Here is a 21,994-nt window from a genome sequence, read left to right on the forward strand (position 1 = left end):
ACAGCTGTTTTTTAACCTGCAAGTAAAAGTGTTTAATAATCGAGAATTTATAAAGTGCCACTAACCTTTACTTAAAGTGTAAAGCACACTCTACGAGCTGATCATTAGTCCATCGGCATAAATAATTTATGCCAAATAATTTTTACATCCATACATACATATGTACATACTCGACTTGGCACCTTTTTGTCCACCACCGTCTCTTTCATTGAATTGGTAAACCACAACACAATGCAGGACATACGGCGGATGATAGAGCTGCAAATTGTCATCTGTCACAAAGTACTCGGTGACAAAAGCCAAGCAGTTTGTAAGGTTGAGATGGCCACGCAAACTTTGCCGGTCACCGCCAATGCTCAGTACATTGGAGCCACAGTTAGCCATGCTGACAGCCCAAAGCGGCAAAGAGAAGATGCAGTGGCGCAGAGAAATACTCCTCCAAAAAAGTAACGTATCAGTGATCAGACGTATGCATCCAAATTAAGAGGCTGCGCATCTCGGCCAAACACAGCGAGAAATCATATCGCAGAGACTGCTATAGCACCAGTGCAAGAATCTGCAGGAAAAGATGACTCTGGCCCAGAATGGCAATGGTAGGCGCAAAGCGCAAGCAAACTATGCGCAGAGGCAGGCCTGATGCCATAATACGCGGATATGCTCAGGATGGTCACCAGGCGCGAAGATGGGCGGCTAAGCTGTGATAAAGATAGCGTTGCAAGGGCCAAAAAGACTCAGAATGGCGACATGTTGGAGCTAAAAACTAAGGATGGAGGCAACAAGCTACAAGAAGAACTGAGGGAACAAGCCCCAAATTGTTTTGACTGAGCAGAAACCATATTGCTGGTAGCAAAGAGTGCCCTCTGGGCAAAACAGGAGAGCAACCAACCTGTCTATAATGGTTAAGTTCATGCAGTTGAATCTTAATCATTGTGCAGCTGCGCAAAACTTGATCGCGCAAACGGTGAGGGAATTGGATGTAGATGTCGCTATTCTTAGTTAGCCATAAAGGGTAGAGGCTAGCAGCCTGTGGGCAGCGGATATAACTGGCAAAACGGGTATTTGGAGCTGTGGCAAAAACCCACTGCTCATCCAGTCTTTGCAACGAAGAAACTGTTTTATGCGGGCAAAAATAGATGGAGTATGGCTCTACAGTTGTTATTTGGCACCAAGCCTAAACATACGTGAATTTGAGGCTGTGATCGATCAGCTTTCTGCAGACGTGCGTGGAAAGACCAAAGTAGTTGTTGCCGGCAAATTTAATGCTTGGTCTGAGAAATGGGGCAGCAGCTCAACAAACGCAAAAGGCCGTACGGAAGTCGAAGCATTCGCCACCTAAGATCTGATAGTGTTGAAGACAGGCAGAGAGTTCACATTTAACAGAGCGGGCTACTGGACGTTGACGCGTACAGTGCGAAGTATGTTCAAGAGGCCCATACGACACCAGGACATAGCCTGTTTCGCGCGAGCCCAAGCAGAGCGCTGTCCACCTCCCGCCCGACCGACCGTGGGGCGCAGCCGCATATCGGACGGCACTATCGCGTGGACAAATACAAATAAAACGGACAAACAATTAAAAATATGATTAACTACAGCTAATTAGCTAAATGTGGAAAAATAGAAGTTTTCACAAGGGAAAGAGAGGCTTTTGATCTGATTACGGGATACAGAAGATTGTAATCAGAACATAGGACTCCAAAAGGTTCATGCAAAGAATAGTCAGAACTACAGTGTTTTAAGGATAGAGGAATAAAATTTCTAGTAGGTCTACGGGGTACAGATAGGTTTAACTGGTTCAATAGCTCAGGAGAGTCTATTTCACCTATTCAAAGTTTATAAATAAAGATAGCACCAAGCATTACTCTACGATTAATTAAAGAAGGAAGATTGATTAAAAGAAGCCTACTGGAGTATGATGGCAAATTGACATAGCGATCCCAATTTAGACCGCGAAGAGCAAAAACCAGAAATTGCTTTTGAACAGATTTAATTTTACTTTGGTGCGTCTCATATTGAGGTGAACATATGCAAGATCCGTACTCTAAGGTAGGACGGATTAAAGAAGTATACAGAATTTTGGTTGTGTACGGATCGTCGCACTCTTTTGACCATCGTTTCACAAACCCAAGAAAGCCTGACATCATCCGCGTACATAAGCACCCGAGAATGTGACACTACCAATGGAAGATCATTTATAAAAAGAGTGAATAGCAATGGACCCAAATGACTACCCTGAGGTACTCCAGAGGTCACTTGGATGGTCTTAGAAAATGAAGACTTAAAGAGGACCTTTTGTGTACGCTTAGAAAGATATTGGAGAATCCAATCTAGCAAAAAGCTGGGGATGCCAAGTGCCAAGTTTAGTTTATATAAAAGCAGAGTATGATTAACAGAGTCAAAGGCCTTGCTGAAGTCAGTATAAATGACGTCAGTTTGCACGGCAGTCTTGAACCCTTTGATTGAGTGAGATGTAAATTCTAATAGGTTAGTAGTTGTCGATCTACGTTTTTTAAACCCATGTTGGGATGACGAAATGATTGAGCTACAAAAATGCTGCAATTGAGATGTTATTATTTTCTCAAATGCTTTGGGTATGGCAGACAATTTAGAAATACCCCTATAATTGGAGGCTTCGGTCTTCTTCCCCTTTTTATGAAGAGGAATAATATATGAATCCTTCCAGATAGGCGGGAAGGCGGAAGATGTGACTGACAGTGTAAACAACTTAAGTATTGGCTTACATAGGGCCTCCGCGCAAAACCTTAATACGCAGCCTGGTATTCCATCAGGGCCAGGTGCATATATTGGTTTGACGGAACTGAGCACGCTAAGAACCGAACTTTCATCAAACACAGGGTCTAAAATGCAATTAGACGATTGTAAGTGATGAGGATAAGGAGGATTTGCTTGATAAATCGAAGAGCAATAAGTTGTTTTGAAAAAATCAGCAAACATGTCGGCATGCTTTTTGGACCCGTCCAACGAGGCTGAAACTGATATTTGGGGTATGGCATACCAGCTAGCCATAAAGAAGCTTAAGGCGATATAGCGTTAAAACGCTGTTCCCAAGTACGTCAACGGTATTGCCAAGGAACTAGAGTCCCATATTAAGCGAATACAGCCCGGTAACTACAGAGGAGGTGCTATTGGCAGCAGGGCACCTGCAAGACAACAAAGCTCTTGGCCCCGATGCAATTCCTAACAAATCCATTAAGCTAGCTGCCCGTTTGCAGCCGAAAAAATTTGCGGATGTATTTTCCAAATGTCTTAAAGAGTGCACGTTTCCCGAAATTTGGAAAAAGCAGAGCGTGGTGCTTATTCCGAAGCCGAACAAGCCGCTTGAAGATCCTTCTGGCTACAGACCGCTTTGCATGCTTGACGCTGCGGCGAAAATGCTAGAGAAAATCATCAGCACAAGGCTGGAAACCGCCATCTCACAGGCTGGAGACCTTTTGCCCATGCAATTTGGGTTCAGAAAGGCCAAATCCACGTTGGATGCACTATGGACAGTAGTCGACATGGCGGAGAAGGCGTTTGAAGGGCAACGGTGGAAAGGTGGCGGGAAAAAGTATTACCTTATAACCACACTCGACGTTTAAAACGATTTTAATACGGCCAACTGCACAAAGATAATTTATGCACTCGGCAGATTCCAAGTACCGGAGAATCTCATATTCACCATGGAGGATTACTTCCGGAACCACGTACTAAATCACGACACACGAAATGGCGTACGCTCTTATGAAATCAGGGGAGGCGTACCGCAGGGCTCAGTACTTGGCCCGCTTCTATGGAACGCCTTGTATGATGGCATACTCCGCATAAATCTGCCCCCAGAATGCCACATCGTAGGATTTTTTGACGATGTAGCGCTAGTGGTCGTCGCAAAACATTTACGTGAGGCGGAGGAGAAAACGGTGGAGTCCATGGGCACAGCAAAACAGCGGATTTCTGATGCAGGACTGACACTAGCGGACCACAAAGCAGAGGCTGTTCTTGTAAACAGCCGCAAGACGGTGAAAGTTGCCAAAATCGAACTGGAAAAGTGTACCATACAATCTACTAGATCGATAAGATGTCTTCGTGTTGCATAATGATGAATGCTGGGCCCCTTTATGGTGCACCGGTATGGGCAGAAGCGATGCAGCGAAAAACGTACAGAAGAGGACTTGACTCTACATACCTCTTGGCGCTCTGCGTGTTTGTCGTGGTTTCCGGACCATTTCCGATGACGCTGCACTAGTCATTGCAGGGATGAACCGCTTTACATACTGGCAAAAGAGGCGCAAACGATCTTCCAGCAACGGCAGGGACAAGTATGGACCCCCTCGACCAGGAGAACTATTATCAAAATGGCGAAAGAAGCCAGCCTGGCAGAATGGCAGCATCGATGGCCAGTCTCAACAAAAGGTCGGTGGACCCACAAGCTGACACCCGATATAAATGCTTGGATAAATAGGCGTCATGGCGAAGTCACCTATGAGCTTACGCAGTTAGAGGACATACCTGCACCGTTTTGGACACGAAACCAGTAATGAATGCACATGGTGCCAAGAAGATGTGGCGGAATCACCAGAACACATCATATTCGAGTGCCCAAGGTTCCAGAAAGAGCGACGGAATCCGGCGGTGGAAATGGGAGAGACACCCACAGTCGCCAATTTGACGAAAAGTATGATGACAACAAAACGGTCATGGTCAGCAGTGTGCAACTATGCATTCGTGAATATGAGCAAGCTGAGCGAGAACGTCACGCTGGAGGGGCATAACTGATGCCCGCCATTATCCCTACGACGCAATACCGCAAGGCAGTTCCGCAGGATTCGCATGGCAGCAAACAAAATATCTCTCCCCTTATTTCTGTCTTTTTTTTCTACTTAACCTATGTTATCACCTGTCCTATTTATTGTTAAAAACTTGTATAACTTACTACACTATATTTCACAACCTAAATAAACGAATTAAAAAAAAAAAACATACACATGTAAAATTTTTTGCCGCGGTAAGCACACTCATACGTACATACATATGTTTGTACAAATACAATTTAATTTCACCAACAAAAAATTAATTGCAGCCACTCCGATTGGCTTTCCGCAATTTAATAATTTGAAACCTACAATATTAAAGCAGGAAATCGTGATATTCGTTAAACAATTTAAAATTAATTAAATTCACAAAACATAAACCACGGCAAAACAGCTGACTCCCGATCAGTGCTGACACTCAAGTCTCATCAGTGCTGACACTTGAGCCAAATCGTGCCTCAGTCACGACATCCATTTTTTCCATCACTCCTCTATTCTTAAATTATACAGTCCACTTACAGATTCGTTTCGATCTCCTCTCTTGAGAGCTCTATTTCCACGAAGTTATTTGTTCCCATTCGATTCGTAATAGCTCAGTGAACCCTCTACTATGTCTCTTTCCGACTTTGTTGCCGTGTGCGAGGCATTAACGGCGTTCGAGACTCGCGAGTCCCAGGCTTTAGCTGACGATGTGTCACTCGTCTCCATTAAAATACACTTAGACCAGCTTAAGTCACTTTGGGAAAAAGGTCGAGGCAGAGTTTTCACGATGCTATAAGGCCTTGACGGCTCAAAGGAACGAATACAGTTCGAAGCACATAGCTAAAATTAAAGCCAAAAATGAATATTGTTATATGGTATATGTGCGTGCCGGGACTTTGTTTGGAGAGCGAATCGAGCAGTTGTCCGCGAAAATGGCTGCCCCACCTGTCACGCTCGCCGTCGATTTCACCCATCAAAGCCACACGGTTCCCCCGTGCAAAATCGAAATCTTCATCGGAGACAGCCTGGCTTGGCCTACATTTCGTGACCTATTTACCGCGATTTTTATCCTTAATCCAAGCCAAACACAAGTGGAGAAACTTTACCACTTAAGTTGCAAAACTCGCGGTGAAGACAGAGCCATTGTTTCTAGGTCACCCTTGACCAATGAAGGGTTCCAGTTCGCTTGGGGTAACCTCAATGCGCGGTACGAAAACAATCGATTATTGAGCCAAGCCAAGCAGCGTCTACAGCTGTATGCCAAAAGTAGCTCATGAGCATTCCAATGGTTCCTGCAGGAGGAGGAGTGGCAAGCAACACCACACGGTCTTGCACATCGACAGCTCAGTTGCTTACATCCAACCCAAAGAGCAAAGACCCGAAAGCCAAAGAGCAAAGACCCGAAAGGCACCCGCCTTTCATTCGGAGGTCATCAACCATCGTACCAACCTCCATATGCATCCAAAGTTCCCCCTCCATCTCCACCCGTATCTTGGCGATCCAGAACGCTGCCATCCCCCCATCCTTTCCCCATGTCCAGCGAGGCAATTGCAACTTGTTGTATGGGGGGCGGTATGGTCACGCCACCGGGTGAACAGCAGAGAGTGAGGGGTAGGGTTTTTCCCAAAACGAAATGCGGTCATACTGAGGAGGGTGACGAAGGGTTCGGCTGTAAATCGCCATATTCAATCCAGTACGAGACTTTCATTCTAACACCCGTTCTTTTTCTCTGCTTCTATATGTTCGAAACTTGTATATACTTCAACCCGAAACATTTCGTGTGTGTCGGGCTATCTGTGAATAAATTGAATAAAGCATAATTATTAACCGAATCACTCGCTCACCATACCACGAAGTAATTGGTCACCCGCCAACTAATTGTACTCTCATTGGATTCTTCCGCCCCTCCACGAACACAATGATTGTATCGATTGTAACACAGTTGGTGATTCTATCACTACATTTTCTACTGGTGCCACACAGAATTTAAGCATTGTATTTTCTGAGGCCAAAAACGTATTTATATTATATCCGGCTTCGGCTGGATATTCTGCTCATAATGGATTTCTTCAATTTGCATCCATAATTTATCGACTACAGATTTGTAATTAATTTTTTCTTTAAGCACTATTTGAGTTAATGTCCTGGACAGCCAATCCAGCAGCGTTCTCCTAATCCTTTTTGCTATTCCGAATAAAGGCCTGAATTACCTCTCCTCTTTCTGTCTGCTGCTTAGAAAACTCCTCCATGTTCTTTTATGTTCTTATGTACTTGCTTATTTGTACTAGTACTTGACTCCGACTCGTTAAATTGGTCAAGTGTAGCACAAATACGAATAAGAAATAAATCGAAGTCGCCTTTTTGTTAAGTGTTTATCAATAGCTAATTTTTATTTGCAATATACCCATTATTTTACACTGATAAACGCTGCTGCTGATGCCAAACTCACGCGTACTACCTGGGTCACTGACCGAGTGCACTAGGTCAGAGATTGCTGACGCCAGAGCTTTAACGGAGTGCAACAGAGTTGAACAATCTCTTTTTTATATAAAAATAACTTTTTATTAATTGGTTCATCAATTTGTATTCAATGGGTATGCACTGCTACCCCATTGCGGAAAACCAACTCCTAGTTTTCCAATAGATTGTTTTTAGTCGCCAAGTTGGCTACGCAACGATTGCCAAGTTAATCAATTGCAATGGTTTTAGTCGGGATCCCAGGTTGATGTGAAATGTTTATCAATTTGTGCTCTCGCTTAGGATTGTTATGTGTCCAAAGCGTGCAAAGAAAGTAGTCGCCTAGTTCACCAGTTTTCTTGTTGTTGAGAGATTGGTCGCATAAGTTGACCAAATATTCTCCTTGATGACGGTTTCAGATGACGGTGCAGATGCACAGAAACTGCAAGGAGTTGACGTCAATATATTTCCTCATTGGTACTAACCAAGCACAGGACAAGCGCACTGTAGAGTCGCTTCCGAAACTGGTCAACATGTTTTAAAGGACCACTACACGGTTCAAAAAAAGTCGCAAACTCTGCCAATTATAGGCAGGATTTTTTATATCCCCTTTTCGCATAGGCGATCTAGCTCCACCTCGACTAGTCCCTTGAGAGCATATGGAATTCGGCTTGAAGGTAGCACTGGTGGCACTGTTGCATCAATGTTTAAGGCGTCTGGAGAACCAGTGCAACATCCTTAGAGTCGTGTTGCTAGCAGGGAAGGTAAATAATGATTATTTGATTATTTGTTGATGCACTCGATGCTGGCTTCTGCAATGTTCCCAGTTTTTTTTTGATTCTAACGTGCTTAATACTAACATTGCCCTTGTCCACTGCCAAAATCGCATGATTTTTAAAGATCATGGGAGGAAACAGACAGTGAGGTCACCAAAAAATACGTTAGACAATATTTTTTTTTATATTTACCCAAAAAAGTGTAAAATATGTAGGTCAAAGGATATATTGTATATCTCTAGGGAAAAGCCAGAAAATCATGAGTTTTATTATTGAGCGAAAAAATAAAACTTAAAATATAATCATTATTATTTTATTTATAATTTTTTGCTCAAATATAATTTTTATGTTGTGATTTTTAATTTTTTTTCTTAAAATCGATGATAAATATTTAATCACTTGATTAAAAATTAAAGCTAATTTTTATTTTCATGTTTTAAAATAAAACTCATAATCATTACAGTTCCTGGTTGGTTGTCACTAAACACCGGATCGTAGTTGTCAACCTTAGGTTTACAAAGTCATCATAGGTACGTCAAATCCAGAATCCACTTCAAAAGTGCAAGATTGGCCATTATTCTGAACCGTCATACGTTTCTCAGGCTCACCAGATTAGTTATGAGGAGAAAATTTGCTCTTTACTGGACGAACATTGTCCGATGATCCTTTATTTCAACAGACACGCGTACTGTATCATCCATACATTAATTTGTCTGATAGTTTTTGCACTCTCTGCTGCAGCTTCACTAGAACTTGCTCGCTCCAAAACTTTCTGCACTGTCGATTCAGTGTCTGCAAGAAAACTTTTCTGCAAGTTTTCATCCCTCATGCCGCATGCAAAATAATCACGCAGCATTCTGTCCAACGCATCTCCAAAATTGCAAGCCACTGCCAATGCACGCGGCGGTACCATACAGTTTTCGGCAGACGCATCCGGATGTTGATCACGTTTGTGAAAATGATAAATCGGTGCCATTTCCGATGGACATGGACATAGATGGTCAGTAAGAAACTTTTCTATTAGATCTAACGGTAATTTACTGACCTGGTCAAAAGACCAGTGTAAGAAAAGATACCTTTTTGCGACTCTCATTTTCTACTTAATTTGCAAGCACGAATAATTTAAATCTCTCCAATTTCGTCATATCAGCCAACTTAAACGGTCAATATCACTGGGTGGAAAATACCTAATAATCTGCAATTAGCTGACCCACAGTTTTATAAGCAGTCAAAAATAGATCCGTCAGGTAAAAGAAGCTCCAGGACTTCCAACCCTTCAGAAGGATATCTTCGGATATTAAGACGAAGTCTTATGCTCATTTGACAAGACCTTGCAGAAGTTTTGGGCAATTGACAATTTGCCTTCCTCCATCAGCTGTACGAAAAACATTTTGCCGATAATTTGAAAATTTTTTTCTGGTGGGTCGTTTTCAGGTAACGCTGCCGTTTAAATCGATACCCAATGCATTTGGACTTTCATTTGAAGTTGCTAAACGGCGGGTTTTGTCGCTCGAAAGAAGATTTTTGAAAGATGTGGAATTAAGAAACATGTACCTAGAATATAAATTCCATAAGGAAGAAAATCTTTCATTGGGAAATATGTCAGAAACCGACAACAAAATTTCCAATCATACATTGCCTGGACTTGAGTTGTGTGCCGCTCAGCTTTTCGCAGATCAACGTCACACCCAACGACGCACATAGGTAGATTTTGCAAAGTTAGGCGGCCAAAAACATTTTTTCAAAAGAATACACTTTAAATGGAAAAAAATAATTAAATATTATTGTTTCCTATTAAAATATATTAATTTCCTATTAAAATACATTAATTTAATTTTTTTTAAACTTAATTCTAAAATAGCAAGGTTTTCTATTGAATATGGGCTAACTTTGACTACCTATATTTCGTGAATAGGTGGCCAACTATAACTTCATATAATTATTGAAACTATGCATAAATTATTAAATTAAGAAATATTACAGGGACGGACAGGGAAAGTAGTTATAAGCCCCTTTGAAATTTTTTTTTTTTTAGAAAAATCTGTTTAAAAAAATGTGGTCTGTTATAACAATGCTAATGTATGCAAAACATTTCTAAAATTGGTGAGTACTACATAACACATAAAGATACATATCTGGACTATTGATATCCATCACAATTACTTACATAGTAACTTTGCAAAAATAAATATTGACTTTGGAAAAATGTATCACTGAAAACGGCGAGAATTAAATATGAACACTGTGAATGATAATCGAAGTTTGACTACCTGTAATTCGGAGCGGGCGCTATTTTGAAAGGTGAGAATGGTGAGGTGAGTTTCTCGGAAGTATCTCCTAACAATGTGGATCAATAGTTTGTTCTTAAAATTATTTTTTTTTTTTTTGACTTTTGGCCGCCCAATTTTGCAAAATCTACCTATGTGCGACGCTGGCTACATTCGTTTCGAACAGGGTGGCTGAAATTCAGAGTGGTCAAAGTGGTTGGGGGCCTTGTAAACGCTTCTATTGCATATGATGCGAAATTTCGAAGCTATGTACTTTATCACCATTTATGATGTTTAAAGGACCGCTGAGAGCACTGCTGCACCACGGGACTCCGGACTGGAGAGTTTTAGCGGTTGCTTTAGGCGAAGGCGAGCTGTCTCGTCGCTTATGCGGTTATGTGCTACGCGAGCCAACTGGCCTCCAAGGGCGACAGTGTTGGCGCAGATGAGCGCTATATGTACTGTTTGTGTCGTCGCTTGATGTTTAATGTTTGGTGCGAGCCGAGTGCCTGGTGAATTATTCAAATTCACGACAATTATTGTTCCACTTATATTCATAAAAGAAAATAAGTCATAAAAACTTATGATTTATCACCTTCCTTATCAAATTGTTTCAAAGTTATTCTAGTTGAGTTGTCCTTAACTCAAGTAAATCCTGTCCGGAATGGTCGTGACAGATCACTAGATCTTGTATTCGTGTTAAATTATTCTAACTACGATGTTTCCACGACAGATCCTTTAATTATTCCTGCAGACAACTTCCATCCAACTCTGAATGTAACCATTGACCTTCCTCTTGGGGTTATGTCTTGTTATACTAAATTGATGCCTCTAACACGATGCTTTTGCAAAACAAACTTTACTAAACTTAAAACACTTTTGTTAATCAATGATCGGTAATTTCTGTATACTTACACAGATATGGACGCATATTGAGTTATGTAAACTGAAGAACAAAAAATCGCGATGCTAAAAAAGATTTAAAAAATCGGGTAAAGCATCGGATTTTTCTTTTAATGTAGTTGCTCGATACAATTTTATGTTGCTGAATTCACAATGCTAATTATTATTATCTTCAGGTTTCCTTGCGATCCTACGTAACTCTTTGATAAATTAACTTTTAGTCCTCCTATTTCCACTACGGTTAGTATAGCTATGAGTGTTCCTGGGTTTGTAAAACGATGGTCAAAAGAATTTGACTATGCGTACACAACCGAATTTTTGTTTACTTCATTGATCCGTCCTATCTTGGAGTACGGATCTTGCATATAGTCACCTCTGTTTGAGACACACCAAAGTAAAATTAAATCAGTGCAAATTTAAAAATAATTTAACTGCCGCCGTGTACAAAGGTGTTTTTTTTAAAGCACTCCGCAAAAATTGAGTGTAAAAAAAAAAAAAGACCGCGTTTGCAAAAATTTGTGTAGGGCTCTCAGTCGCCTCAGAGACGCCTATTTACAATCATATTGCTATTAGATTGCTCTAATAGCAATAAATACTAAGTTGCAACAACAGAGTGCGTAATTTTTACAAAAGCCATGTCCACCAATTCGGGCCCAAGCTCTCTCGATCCCAACCAGCAACAGCTACAAGAACTAATTGTACAACAACAACGTGAGCGTCGACTCTCGGTCCAACGCAACAACGCGTACTTTTCGGTGGTGTCGCCGACCCCACTGAATGCTAACGTAAGCAATAACACCGAAAGTGCCAGCCACTCAGCAATCAACAGCAACTTACCGTGGAGAGAGCAGTGTGCTTCTCCAGCAATATCGATAACTGGGTCACCGATTGCACCGACCAGCACCGTCAGCTCGTTGACAGCAACTACTGCAACGTCTGCCGAAGTATTGACCTGCCTCAAGCCGTCAACGACACGTCGCCCAAAGTCAGCCACAATAGTAAACCCAACGACTTCTGTCCAAACTGGAATGGATAGATATATTAAAATAACTAAGCGGAAGCTAAGCCCGCAAAAAGAAAAAAAGTGGCAATACGCCGAAAATAACCAAACCAAATGAACGAGTAGCACCCCTTAGCGGGAATCGTTTTAAAATTCTTGCCGATCAGCAAGACGATCAAGCCGGCGCTGTAGATAAAGTTAAATCGGCTAGACCACCCCCTTTCTACATCCGTGGAGCCAACTGCAGCGCCCTGATTTCGAAGCTAGTAGAAACAGTAGGGGCAAATAACTTTGTTGTAACCCCTCTCAATAGGGGTAACATTAAAGAAATTAAATGTCAAACCCAAACTGAGGACAATTTCCTCATCATCGAAAATTACCTACGTAATGCTAACATCAACTTCTATACCTACCAACTAAAAAGCAGTAAAGGGCTCCAGGTTGTGTTGAAGGGGATTGAGCCATCGGTCACTACTCAAGAAATAGCAGACGCGTTGGTCGAAAAAGGGTTTGCGGTCAAATCCGTTGTCAACATCATCAACAGGAACAAAGTCGCACAGCCGCTCTTTAAAATCGAGCTCCAACCAGATGCACAGCGATCGAAGCCAAATGAATGCACCCAATCTACAACCTACAGCTCCTACTGCACAGAAGAATCACCGTAGAGGAGCCCCATAAGAGACACCAACCACCGCAGTGTAAAAACTGCCAGGAATACAACCACACCTCTAACAACTGCAATCTCAGGTCAGTGTGTGTTGGCTGTGGCGAACATCATAAAGATGGCATATGCACCATGGACAGAAACAACGTCGCACTAAGACTATGCAGTAACTGTGGAGGAAACCACACGGCCAACTACAGAGGATGTCCTGTCTTCAAGGATCTTAAATCTCACCTAAACGGGCGCAAACCCAACTACAGAGGATGTCCTGTCTTCAAGGATCTTAAATCACACCTAAACTGGCGCAAACCCCCAGCTGGAACAAAAATTACCTTCAACGCCTCTAAAACTACACCAGAGGTATTCTTCGCCAAGGCTGTTAGATCATCTAACATGCCTGCTACAAACAGTCCTGGTGTATCCTTCGCTAGTGTGCTACGAACTGGACAGACGGAGCCCGCAAAAGAGACCCCGTCACTCCACCATCTACAGAATCCGCAACCTAGCGCACCAGAGCTTGGCATTTGCACCGAGGACAGAAACAATGTCGCACTAAGACTATGCAGTAACTGTGGAGGGAACCACACGGCCAACTACAGAGGATGTCCTGTCTTCAAGGATCTTAAATCTCATCTAAACGGGCGCAAACCCCCAGCTGAACCAAAAATCACCGTCAACGCCTCTAAAACTACACCGGAGGTATTCTCCGCAAAGGCTGTTACATCATCTAACATGCCTGCTACATACAGTCCTAGTGTATCCTTTGCTAGTGTGCTCCGAACTGGACAGACGGAGCCCGCAAAAGAGACCCCGTCACTCCACCATCTACCATCTATAATGGCAGCCTAGCGCACCAGAACTTGGCCAGCAAACTCCAAGTGGTTTAGAGGCCCTATTGATCTCACTCAATCAAAACATGACGACTTTTATGACGTTCATGCAAAACTGTATGCAGGAACTGATGCGGAATCAAAACCTGCTTATCCAGAAGCTTATCGAAAATAAATAATGGCTTCCCTACGTCTATGTCTTTGGAATGCTAACGGCATCTCCAAGCACAAAAATGAACTGCAACTATTCCTAGACTCAAGTGAAATCGACGTTCTGCTGAATTCGGAAACACATTTAACATCAAAAAATAATTTTCAAATACCAAAATATACCTTCTATGCAACAAACCATCCAGACGGAAAAGCTCATGGCGGGACTGGTATCCTAATCAAAAACCGTTTAAAACACTCGTTCCTCAACAGATTTGAAACACAGCACCTACAAGCAACTGCTATAACCGTCCAAACCAGTTGTGGCAACACTACATTGGTTGCCCTGTACTGCCCACCACGCTTCTCAATCTCTGAAAAGGAATTCACCGATTTCTTTAACACACTCGGAGATCGCTTCATTGCAGCAGGGGACTATAATGCCAAACATACGCACTGGGGATCTCGCCTGGTAAATCTCAACATGTGCGTCTCTGCACTCCACGTAATCGGATCACTGCGGATAATTTGATAGATTTTACTTCCGATCACTCTCCAGTGCTATTCACACTATTAACAAGACCTCAAGTACTTGATCGCCCATATAGGTTTACAAACAACAAAACAAATTGGCTTAAATTTAAAATGTACATGAGTGCCCACATTGACTGTTCGCCGAAACTGGATGCTGCAGAGGACATTGACATGTGCGTCTCTGCACTCCACGTAATCGGATCACTGCGGATAATTTGATAGATTTAACTTCCGATCACTCTCCAGTGCTATTCACACTATTAACAAGACCTCAAGTACTTGATCGCCCATATAGGTTTACAAACAACAAAACAAATTGGCTTAAATTTAAAATGTACATGAGTGCCCACATTGACAGTTCGCCGAAACTGGATGCTGCAGAGGACATTGACATGTGCGTCTCTGCACTTAAGTCTATGATGGAATCTGCAGCAAGAGTGTCTTCTCCACATGTCCCTACTTACACTAAACCTGTTGACAGGCCTACGAACCGGCGGATAGAACAATTAGTAACGGAAAAACGACGTCTAAGAAGAGAATGGCAGATTTCTCGATGACCAGCAGCAAAACTTCGCCTTAGGCATGCCAATCGCAACCTCTCCAAGGAGTTAAGACAAGAGGAAAGCTGGGCTCAAAGGAAATACATAGAAAAGCTCAGCCCAACCAGCACTAAACATACTCTGTGGAAAGCCCACCCAACTTTAAGCGCTCCTACAGAGACAGTTTCACGGATAAGGGGTCCAACCTGTGGATGAACCCGCAGTGACGAAGAGATTTGCCACACATCTTAAAATGGTTTTCCAGCCAAATCCAATATCAAACTCATCTGTACTTCCCCCTTCGAGCACTTAACGGATAGTGAGTACTCGGAACTCCAATCGGACGAGATCACTGCAGTTATTAAAAACAACATAAAGCCGAACAAAGCCCCTGGCCATGACCTAATCACACCGAAAATGATCCTAAAACTCCCTATCATCGCCATACAATACATCTGCAAACTGTTCAACGCTATAATAAGAATTGGATACTTCCCAAGAGCATGGAAAAGGTCCACTATCATCATGATACCTAAAGTGGGAAAGGACAAAACCTAGCCATCATCCATTAGACCAATTAGTTTGCTGCCATGTCTCAAGGTGGTAGAGGAATGGCAATAGCAACCTGGCGTATCCGGGTCAACGAGCAGAAATGCAAACATGTTATATTTACGCTTAACAGAAGAAACTGTCCAGTTCTAATGCTAAACAACGTACCAGTTCCTCAAGCCGTGGATGTCACTTACCTTGGCATCCACCTAGACAGAAGACTAACTTGGCACAAGCACATCGAAGCAAAAAAGTCACAGCTTAAACTGAAAGCGAGTAGCCTACATTGGATCATCAATACTCGGTCCCCTCTACGTCTGGAGTATAAAGTCCTCCTATACAACTCCGTACTGAAACCCATCTGGCCTTACGGAGCCGTACTATGGGGAAATGCAAGTACCAGCAATGTCGACATTATACAAAGGGCGCAGTCGTAGATTTTAAGATCAATCACGGGGGCCCCGTGGTATATACGGAACGACAACATTCAAAACGATCTAAATATACCTAGCGTAAAATCTGAAATAGGTAGTCAACAACTGAAGTATTATGCGAAACTGGATGCACACCCTAATGTTCTTGCCAATTCCCTTACGCGAACTAAAAATAGAATTCGTCTTAAAAGAAATGACAGACCAACCCAATAACAAGTGATTAGGGCCGCCTGCAATATTCCCAGGATTTATCTTAAGTACTAGACTAAGAAAAATATCTCAAACTTGTTGTTAGGCACTAATTTAAGAGTAGATTCAACAAATATATATTAAACGTTAAAAAAAAAAAATCAGTTCAAAAGCAATTTCTGTTTTTTGCTAACGGCCTAAATTACGATTGCAATGTCAATTAGCCTTCGTACTCCAGTAGAAGAAGAAAAGAAGGCTACGGTTCTTTTAATCAATCTTTTTTCTAATAAATTGTAGAGTAATGTTTGGTTCTACTTTTATACTTTTTACAAACTTTTAATAGGTGAAATAAATTCTCCTGTTCCAGTTGAACCTATCTGTACCCCGTTGACCTACCAGAAAGAAGCCTAACATCTGTTCTATCACAATTAGCTCATAATTACGTGTAGTTAATTATATTTTAATGGTTTTCCGACCCACGGTCAGTCGGGTGAGAGGCAGCTCTCTGTTCGCTGACCAGGCTATGTCCTGGTTTCGGTTGGGCCCCTTGTACGTACGTCGCACAGTGGGGCCTTCTGGCATTTAGCATTGCAAAAATCATAGCGTCTAAACCAATAAGGCGATTTCAAAAATTTAAAAAGCATATGATAAAGAATACCTTAAGCTTTAAAATGAATGTTTGTCAAAAGTGCTGGGTGTTCGTGGCGCTGAAATATTCAAGGTCAAAGTCAGAAAATATTTCCAAGCATGTTTTTCCTTTAAAAATGGATCGAAACCCGTTTTTTTTTAATCACAAATGGAATTTTTCATTGTTTTAGATGACTAGGTAACATTTTTTAATGTTTTAATTTGATTTTTTAACATAATTACAAAAAAAAAAAAAAAAATTTTTTTTAATTTTTTTTTAGGTTAACTTTGAAAATTTGCTATTGATGGCTGATTTTCTTCAAAATAATTTTCAATATTTACATCAGTATCTAATAAACTCAACATTTCGGGACTATAGTTGCTATTTTCCAAATCCTTTCGTGATCGCACGTGTCTCAGTGATGCAATAAGTGGGTCCGAAGAGGCTGCTAGCATGTTAAAAAGGTCTTTATTTTGTCTAACACGAGAAGTTTTTAATGTATTAGTGTATCTGAACCTTTGTAGTCCTTGTTTTTACATTCCTGTGCTTCTTCGGATAGCTCTCCAAGTGGTAAACACTGATGTTCTATTAAATCCTTTCCGTGAGCCAAAATCCTATGTACCGTTGGGGTAAGTTTTTTTTGCGGATACAATTCAGTCAAAAGATGAGCAGTCTTTGAAGTATATTCGGAAAATTGTTCACCATTTACCATTTCCTTGCAATTTATAACATTCAAGATAACAGCCTTAATGATCTCTTGACTAACACCTGTTATAAAAGATGTCATTTCATCATTTTCAAAAAATCTCCTTGAAGTATTTCCATCATTCGTGTTTCGGTATTACCCTTTTTGTATTAATTAGGTAAACAACTTAATATTTACATCCAATTAGGTAAACGGAAATAAAAACGACCAACCCACAAATAGGACAAACTTTTCATCAACTTAAATAACAAGTCTTGTCAATAATAAGTCTTGTCATTTTTTCCAAAGCAGGTAATTAGCAATTTATCATTGTAGAAAGGCATATATGTAAGGTAGTATTTGCAAAACAGCATTACGCAATGTTATCATTTAAATACAAAGAATCTACAGGCCAATGCGCATGCGCTCTTCTTCTTCCTTATACCTGCAGCGCATTTTTTAGGCGAGGTTGCCTTAGTTTTATGGCTTACGCATCGCTGTCGCAGGTCTCCGCATATTGGGACTATATACATCTGATAGGTAAATATTTCACCTACCTAGTGTATGTAGTCCGGTATTGATACTCGTTGAGTCTTGCTAGTTTTATTCCATCAAAGTTCAAAAAATGCCAATATTTAGTACATTTTTTAAACGCTTCTAGTTCAATAACTATTTAAGTAATTATTAAAATTTATGAAACATGCTATTAATAAAGAACATACTTTTCAGATAAAACCAAAAAATCCAAGATCGATTGTTGAAATCGCCCAATATTCAGTTTTAAAGTTGCGATTTTTTTTTTAAATTATCATTTTTTCCTTTTCACTAAAAATGTTTCAACTTTGGGCGCCTCTAGCACCCATGAATCTCAACCGATTTCAAAAATTTTTCGGATTCATAATCTCTGAAGTATTTCATATCGATTGCATATATCATTTTTGCCAAACGCGATCATGAAAAAACGTATTTTTGCAACGCTATCCGAGCAGAGGCCCAACTGTGCGTCGCATTGTACGTATCAACATCTATGAATGAAGAACTTAAAATTGTGTTAGAATATTAATATTCGGCAAGCTGTAAAAATGTTGTGGTTGTGGAAGTGGCTTGTTGAAATTAATATTTTAATATTATAGTACCTATTAAGGTTATTTTCTCAGTATCTTTAAAAGAACTATTTTTGATTTGATGGTTTTGTAATCAATCGTAACTAAGAAATATAATATATTTCTTTGACTCATTTTATGTATTTAGATTAACCAAACCTCAAAAAACTGAAAGGACTGTACCTGTTCTCCCAAAAGATACTATTTTAGCATACTTATTGCGGCATTCTGAGTTGGTATATAAATACCATGAGCATGACAGTCTACTGGAAAGTAAAATAGAACAAGAGCTAAGCGAGCAGGAAAAAGCAGATGCTTGGGAAACGTATGAAAAGGAACTCCAGCTCAATTTTAGTAAGTTCCTTTATCCTGTTTGTAAAAATTATTTGCTTATTTGTTATTGTTGTTTATTAGCACAACAAGATGTTTTCAATACGGATAGGTAAGTTAATAAATAAGCTGTATTTAAAAGATATACAAATAATTGCCAATGCATTCGCTTTTAGAGTACAAAGTATTTGGCCGTCGAAATCGGGTCCTAATTCGTGTATAACAGTTCCGAATTTAGATGTAAGTACCTATAAATTAAGTATTGTTTTTGGGGGGTTGTGAATTCTCGAACGTACTGATAATGTCGATTCATCAGAATTCAAGTCACGGCCTCTGCTGTGACTTTATTCCCGAAGGTCCGAGTGATTGCTTATATAACTAGATATTGCCTATGTTATTCCCGAATGCATACACTTCCGAGGAATTGAACCATATTTCTGCAATCTTGGATAAAGTTTTGCCGCACGTTAATATGATTTGTTTGAGGATGGAACCCTTTGACTAAATGTTGTGTTTTTTAAATACGTTTTGCAGGTTAACAAGTCTTCTTTCGGCACATTGGAAGGTTTCGTTCAAAAAACTTTTTTTTTTATTTCTCTATGTCAGTTTTAGCATTGCCACTAATTTTGGTTTTCTTAGTAGGGAGCTGCCTCAAATATAATTTCGAAACTAAGCCTGCGTCATCCTCTTGATCATTCTGCCCGTTGGATATTAACGCTGTTATCCGGCTCATCATAAAAATCTTGTAATTCGTTTTTTATTTGGACATTCATATTACAGTCGATCGGCCTTTAACTAAGACGAACGTCGTCTTTTATTTCGATCATGAATTAGAGATGCCATTGTTGCGGGGCATATATTCCTTATATAGCACACTGTAAATCGCATACCTCAAATACTTTGTTATTCAGTCTCGCTCTCAGCCTGAACATCTTGAGTCCCAAAGTTCTCAATGAAATATTTTTACGACTTGAATACTTCAATAACTTCGGATCACTGCGGATACACTGATAGATTTAACTTCCGATCACTCTCCAGTGCTATTCACACTATTAACAAGACCTCAAGTACTTGATCGCCCATATAGGTTTACAAACAACAAAACAAATTGGCTTAAATTTAAAATGTACATGAGTGCCCACATTGACTGTTCGCCGAAACTGGATGCTGCAGAGGACATTGACATGTGCGTCTCTGCACTCCACGTAATCGGATCACTGCGGATACACTGATAGATTTAACTTCCGATCACTCTCCAGTGCTATTCACACTATTAACAAGACCTCAAGTACTTGATCGCCCATATAGGTTTACAAACAACAAAACAAATTGGCTTAAATTTAAAATGTACATGAGTGCCCACATTGACTGTTCGCCGAAACTGGATGCTGCAGAGGACATTGACATGTGCGTCTCTGCACTTAAGTCTATGATGGAATCTGCAGCAAGAGTGTCTTCTCCACATGCCCCTACTTACACTAAACCTGTTGACAGGTCTACGAACCGGCGGATAGAACAACTAGTAACGGAAAAACGACGTCTAAGAAGAGAATGGCAGATTACTCGATCACCAGCAGCAAATCTTCGCCTTAGGCATGCCAATCGCAACCTCTCCAAGGAGTTAAGACAAGAGGAAAGCTGGGCTCAAAGGAAATACATAGAAAAGCTCCGCCCAACCAGCACTAAACATACTCTGTGGAAAGCCCACCCAACTTTAAGCGCTCCTACAGAGACAGTTTCACCGATAAGGGGTCCAACCTGTGGATGAACCCGCAGTGACGAAGAGAGGGCATCCGTAGTTGCCACACATCTTAAAGTGGTTTTCCAGCCAAATCCAATATCAAACTCATTTGTACTTCCCCCTTCGAGCACTTAACGGATAGTGAGTACTGGGAACTCCAATAGGATGAGGTCACTGCAGTTATTAAAAACCACATAAAGCCGAACAAAGCCCCTGGCCATGACCTAATCACACCGAAAATGATCCTAGAACTCCCTATCATCGCCATACAATACATCTGCAAACTGTTCAACGCTATAATAAGAATTGGATACTTCCCAAGAGCATGGAAAAGGTCCACTATCATCATGATACCTAAAGTGGGAAAGGACAAAACCTAGCCATCATCCATTAGGCCAATTAGTTTACTGCCATGTCTTTTGAAGCTTTTTGAAAAGGCCGTGCAGAACCGACTTAACTCATTTCTGGCATCGGAGAACAAAATCCCTTCACACCAGTTCGGCTTCCGCGAAAAACATAGTACAATTAAACAAGTCAATCGAATAACATCCAAAATACGAACAGCATTCGAACTAAAAGAATACTGTGCGGCTGTATTTATCGACGTTGCCCAGGCTTTCGATAGAGTTTGGCTGGAGGGTCTGATGTTCCAAATCCGGCAAAAACTCCCACAGTACACCCACAAACAAACAACGTACCAATTCCTCAAGCCGTGGATGTCACTTACCTTGGCATCCACCTAGACAGAAGACTAACTTGGCACAAGCACATCGAAGCAAAAAAGTCACAGCTTAAACTGAAAGCGAGTAGCCTACATTGGATCATCAATACTCGGTCCCCTCTACGTCTGGAGTATAAAGTCCTCCTATACAACTCCGTACTGAATCCCATCTGGACTTACGGTGCCGTACTATGGGGAAATGCAAGTACGAGCAATGTCGACATTATACAAAGGGCGCAGTCGAAGATTTTAAGATCAATCACGGGGGCTCCGTGGTACATACGGAACAACAAGATTCAAAATGGTCTAAATATACCTAGCGTAAAATCTGAAATAGGTAGTCAACAACTGAAGTATTATGCGAAACTGGATGCACACCCTAATGTTCTTGCCAATTCCCTTACGCGAACTAAAAATAGAATTCGTCTTAAAAGAAATGACAGACCAACCCAATAATAAGTGATTAGGACCGCCTGCAATATCCCCAGGACTTATCTTAAGTACTAGATTAAGAAACATATCTCAAACTTGTTATAAGGCTTTAATTTAAGAGTAGATTCAACAAATATGTTTAAACGTTAAAAAAAAATCTACTCTCAGTTCCAGTTTGTTGTCTACCACTCGTTTGAAGAATTCTTTTAAAATTGAATAATGCTCTTCTATATCCGCAGTTGCGATCATTATATCATCTAAATATATTACGACTT

General features: G+C 40.8%; 1 protein-coding gene across 12 annotated transcripts in view; it reads left to right on the top strand.

Moving 5' to 3' along the window:
- LOC137586311 (transcriptional regulator ATRX homolog) overlaps positions 1-21,994 on the top strand; it is a 600,012-nt gene that overhangs the window by 491,343 nt on the left and 86,675 nt on the right. For 9 of the 12 annotated variants that reach the window (XM_068302316.1, XM_068302317.1, XM_068302315.1 and 6 more), the window contains 3 exons: positions 18,644-18,849; positions 18,910-18,937; positions 19,002-19,065. The exons of 1 other annotated variant lie outside the window; for it this stretch is intronic. In XM_068302316.1, the coding sequence (XP_068158417.1) occupies positions 18,644-18,849; positions 18,910-18,937; positions 19,002-19,065 (298 nt within the window). Of the gene's footprint in view, positions 1-18,643; positions 18,850-18,909; positions 18,938-19,001; positions 19,066-21,994 lie in introns of those variants that run through there. 2 more of the 12 variants (XM_068302318.1, XM_068302320.1) reach the window with 2 other exon arrangements.

The sequence above is a fragment of the Drosophila tropicalis genome, unplaced genomic scaffold (assembly GCF_018151085.1).
Source record: "Drosophila tropicalis isolate 14030-0801.00 unplaced genomic scaffold, ASM1815108v1 contig_979, whole genome shotgun sequence".
Lineage (NCBI taxonomy): Eukaryota > Metazoa > Arthropoda > Insecta > Diptera > Drosophilidae > Drosophila > Drosophila tropicalis.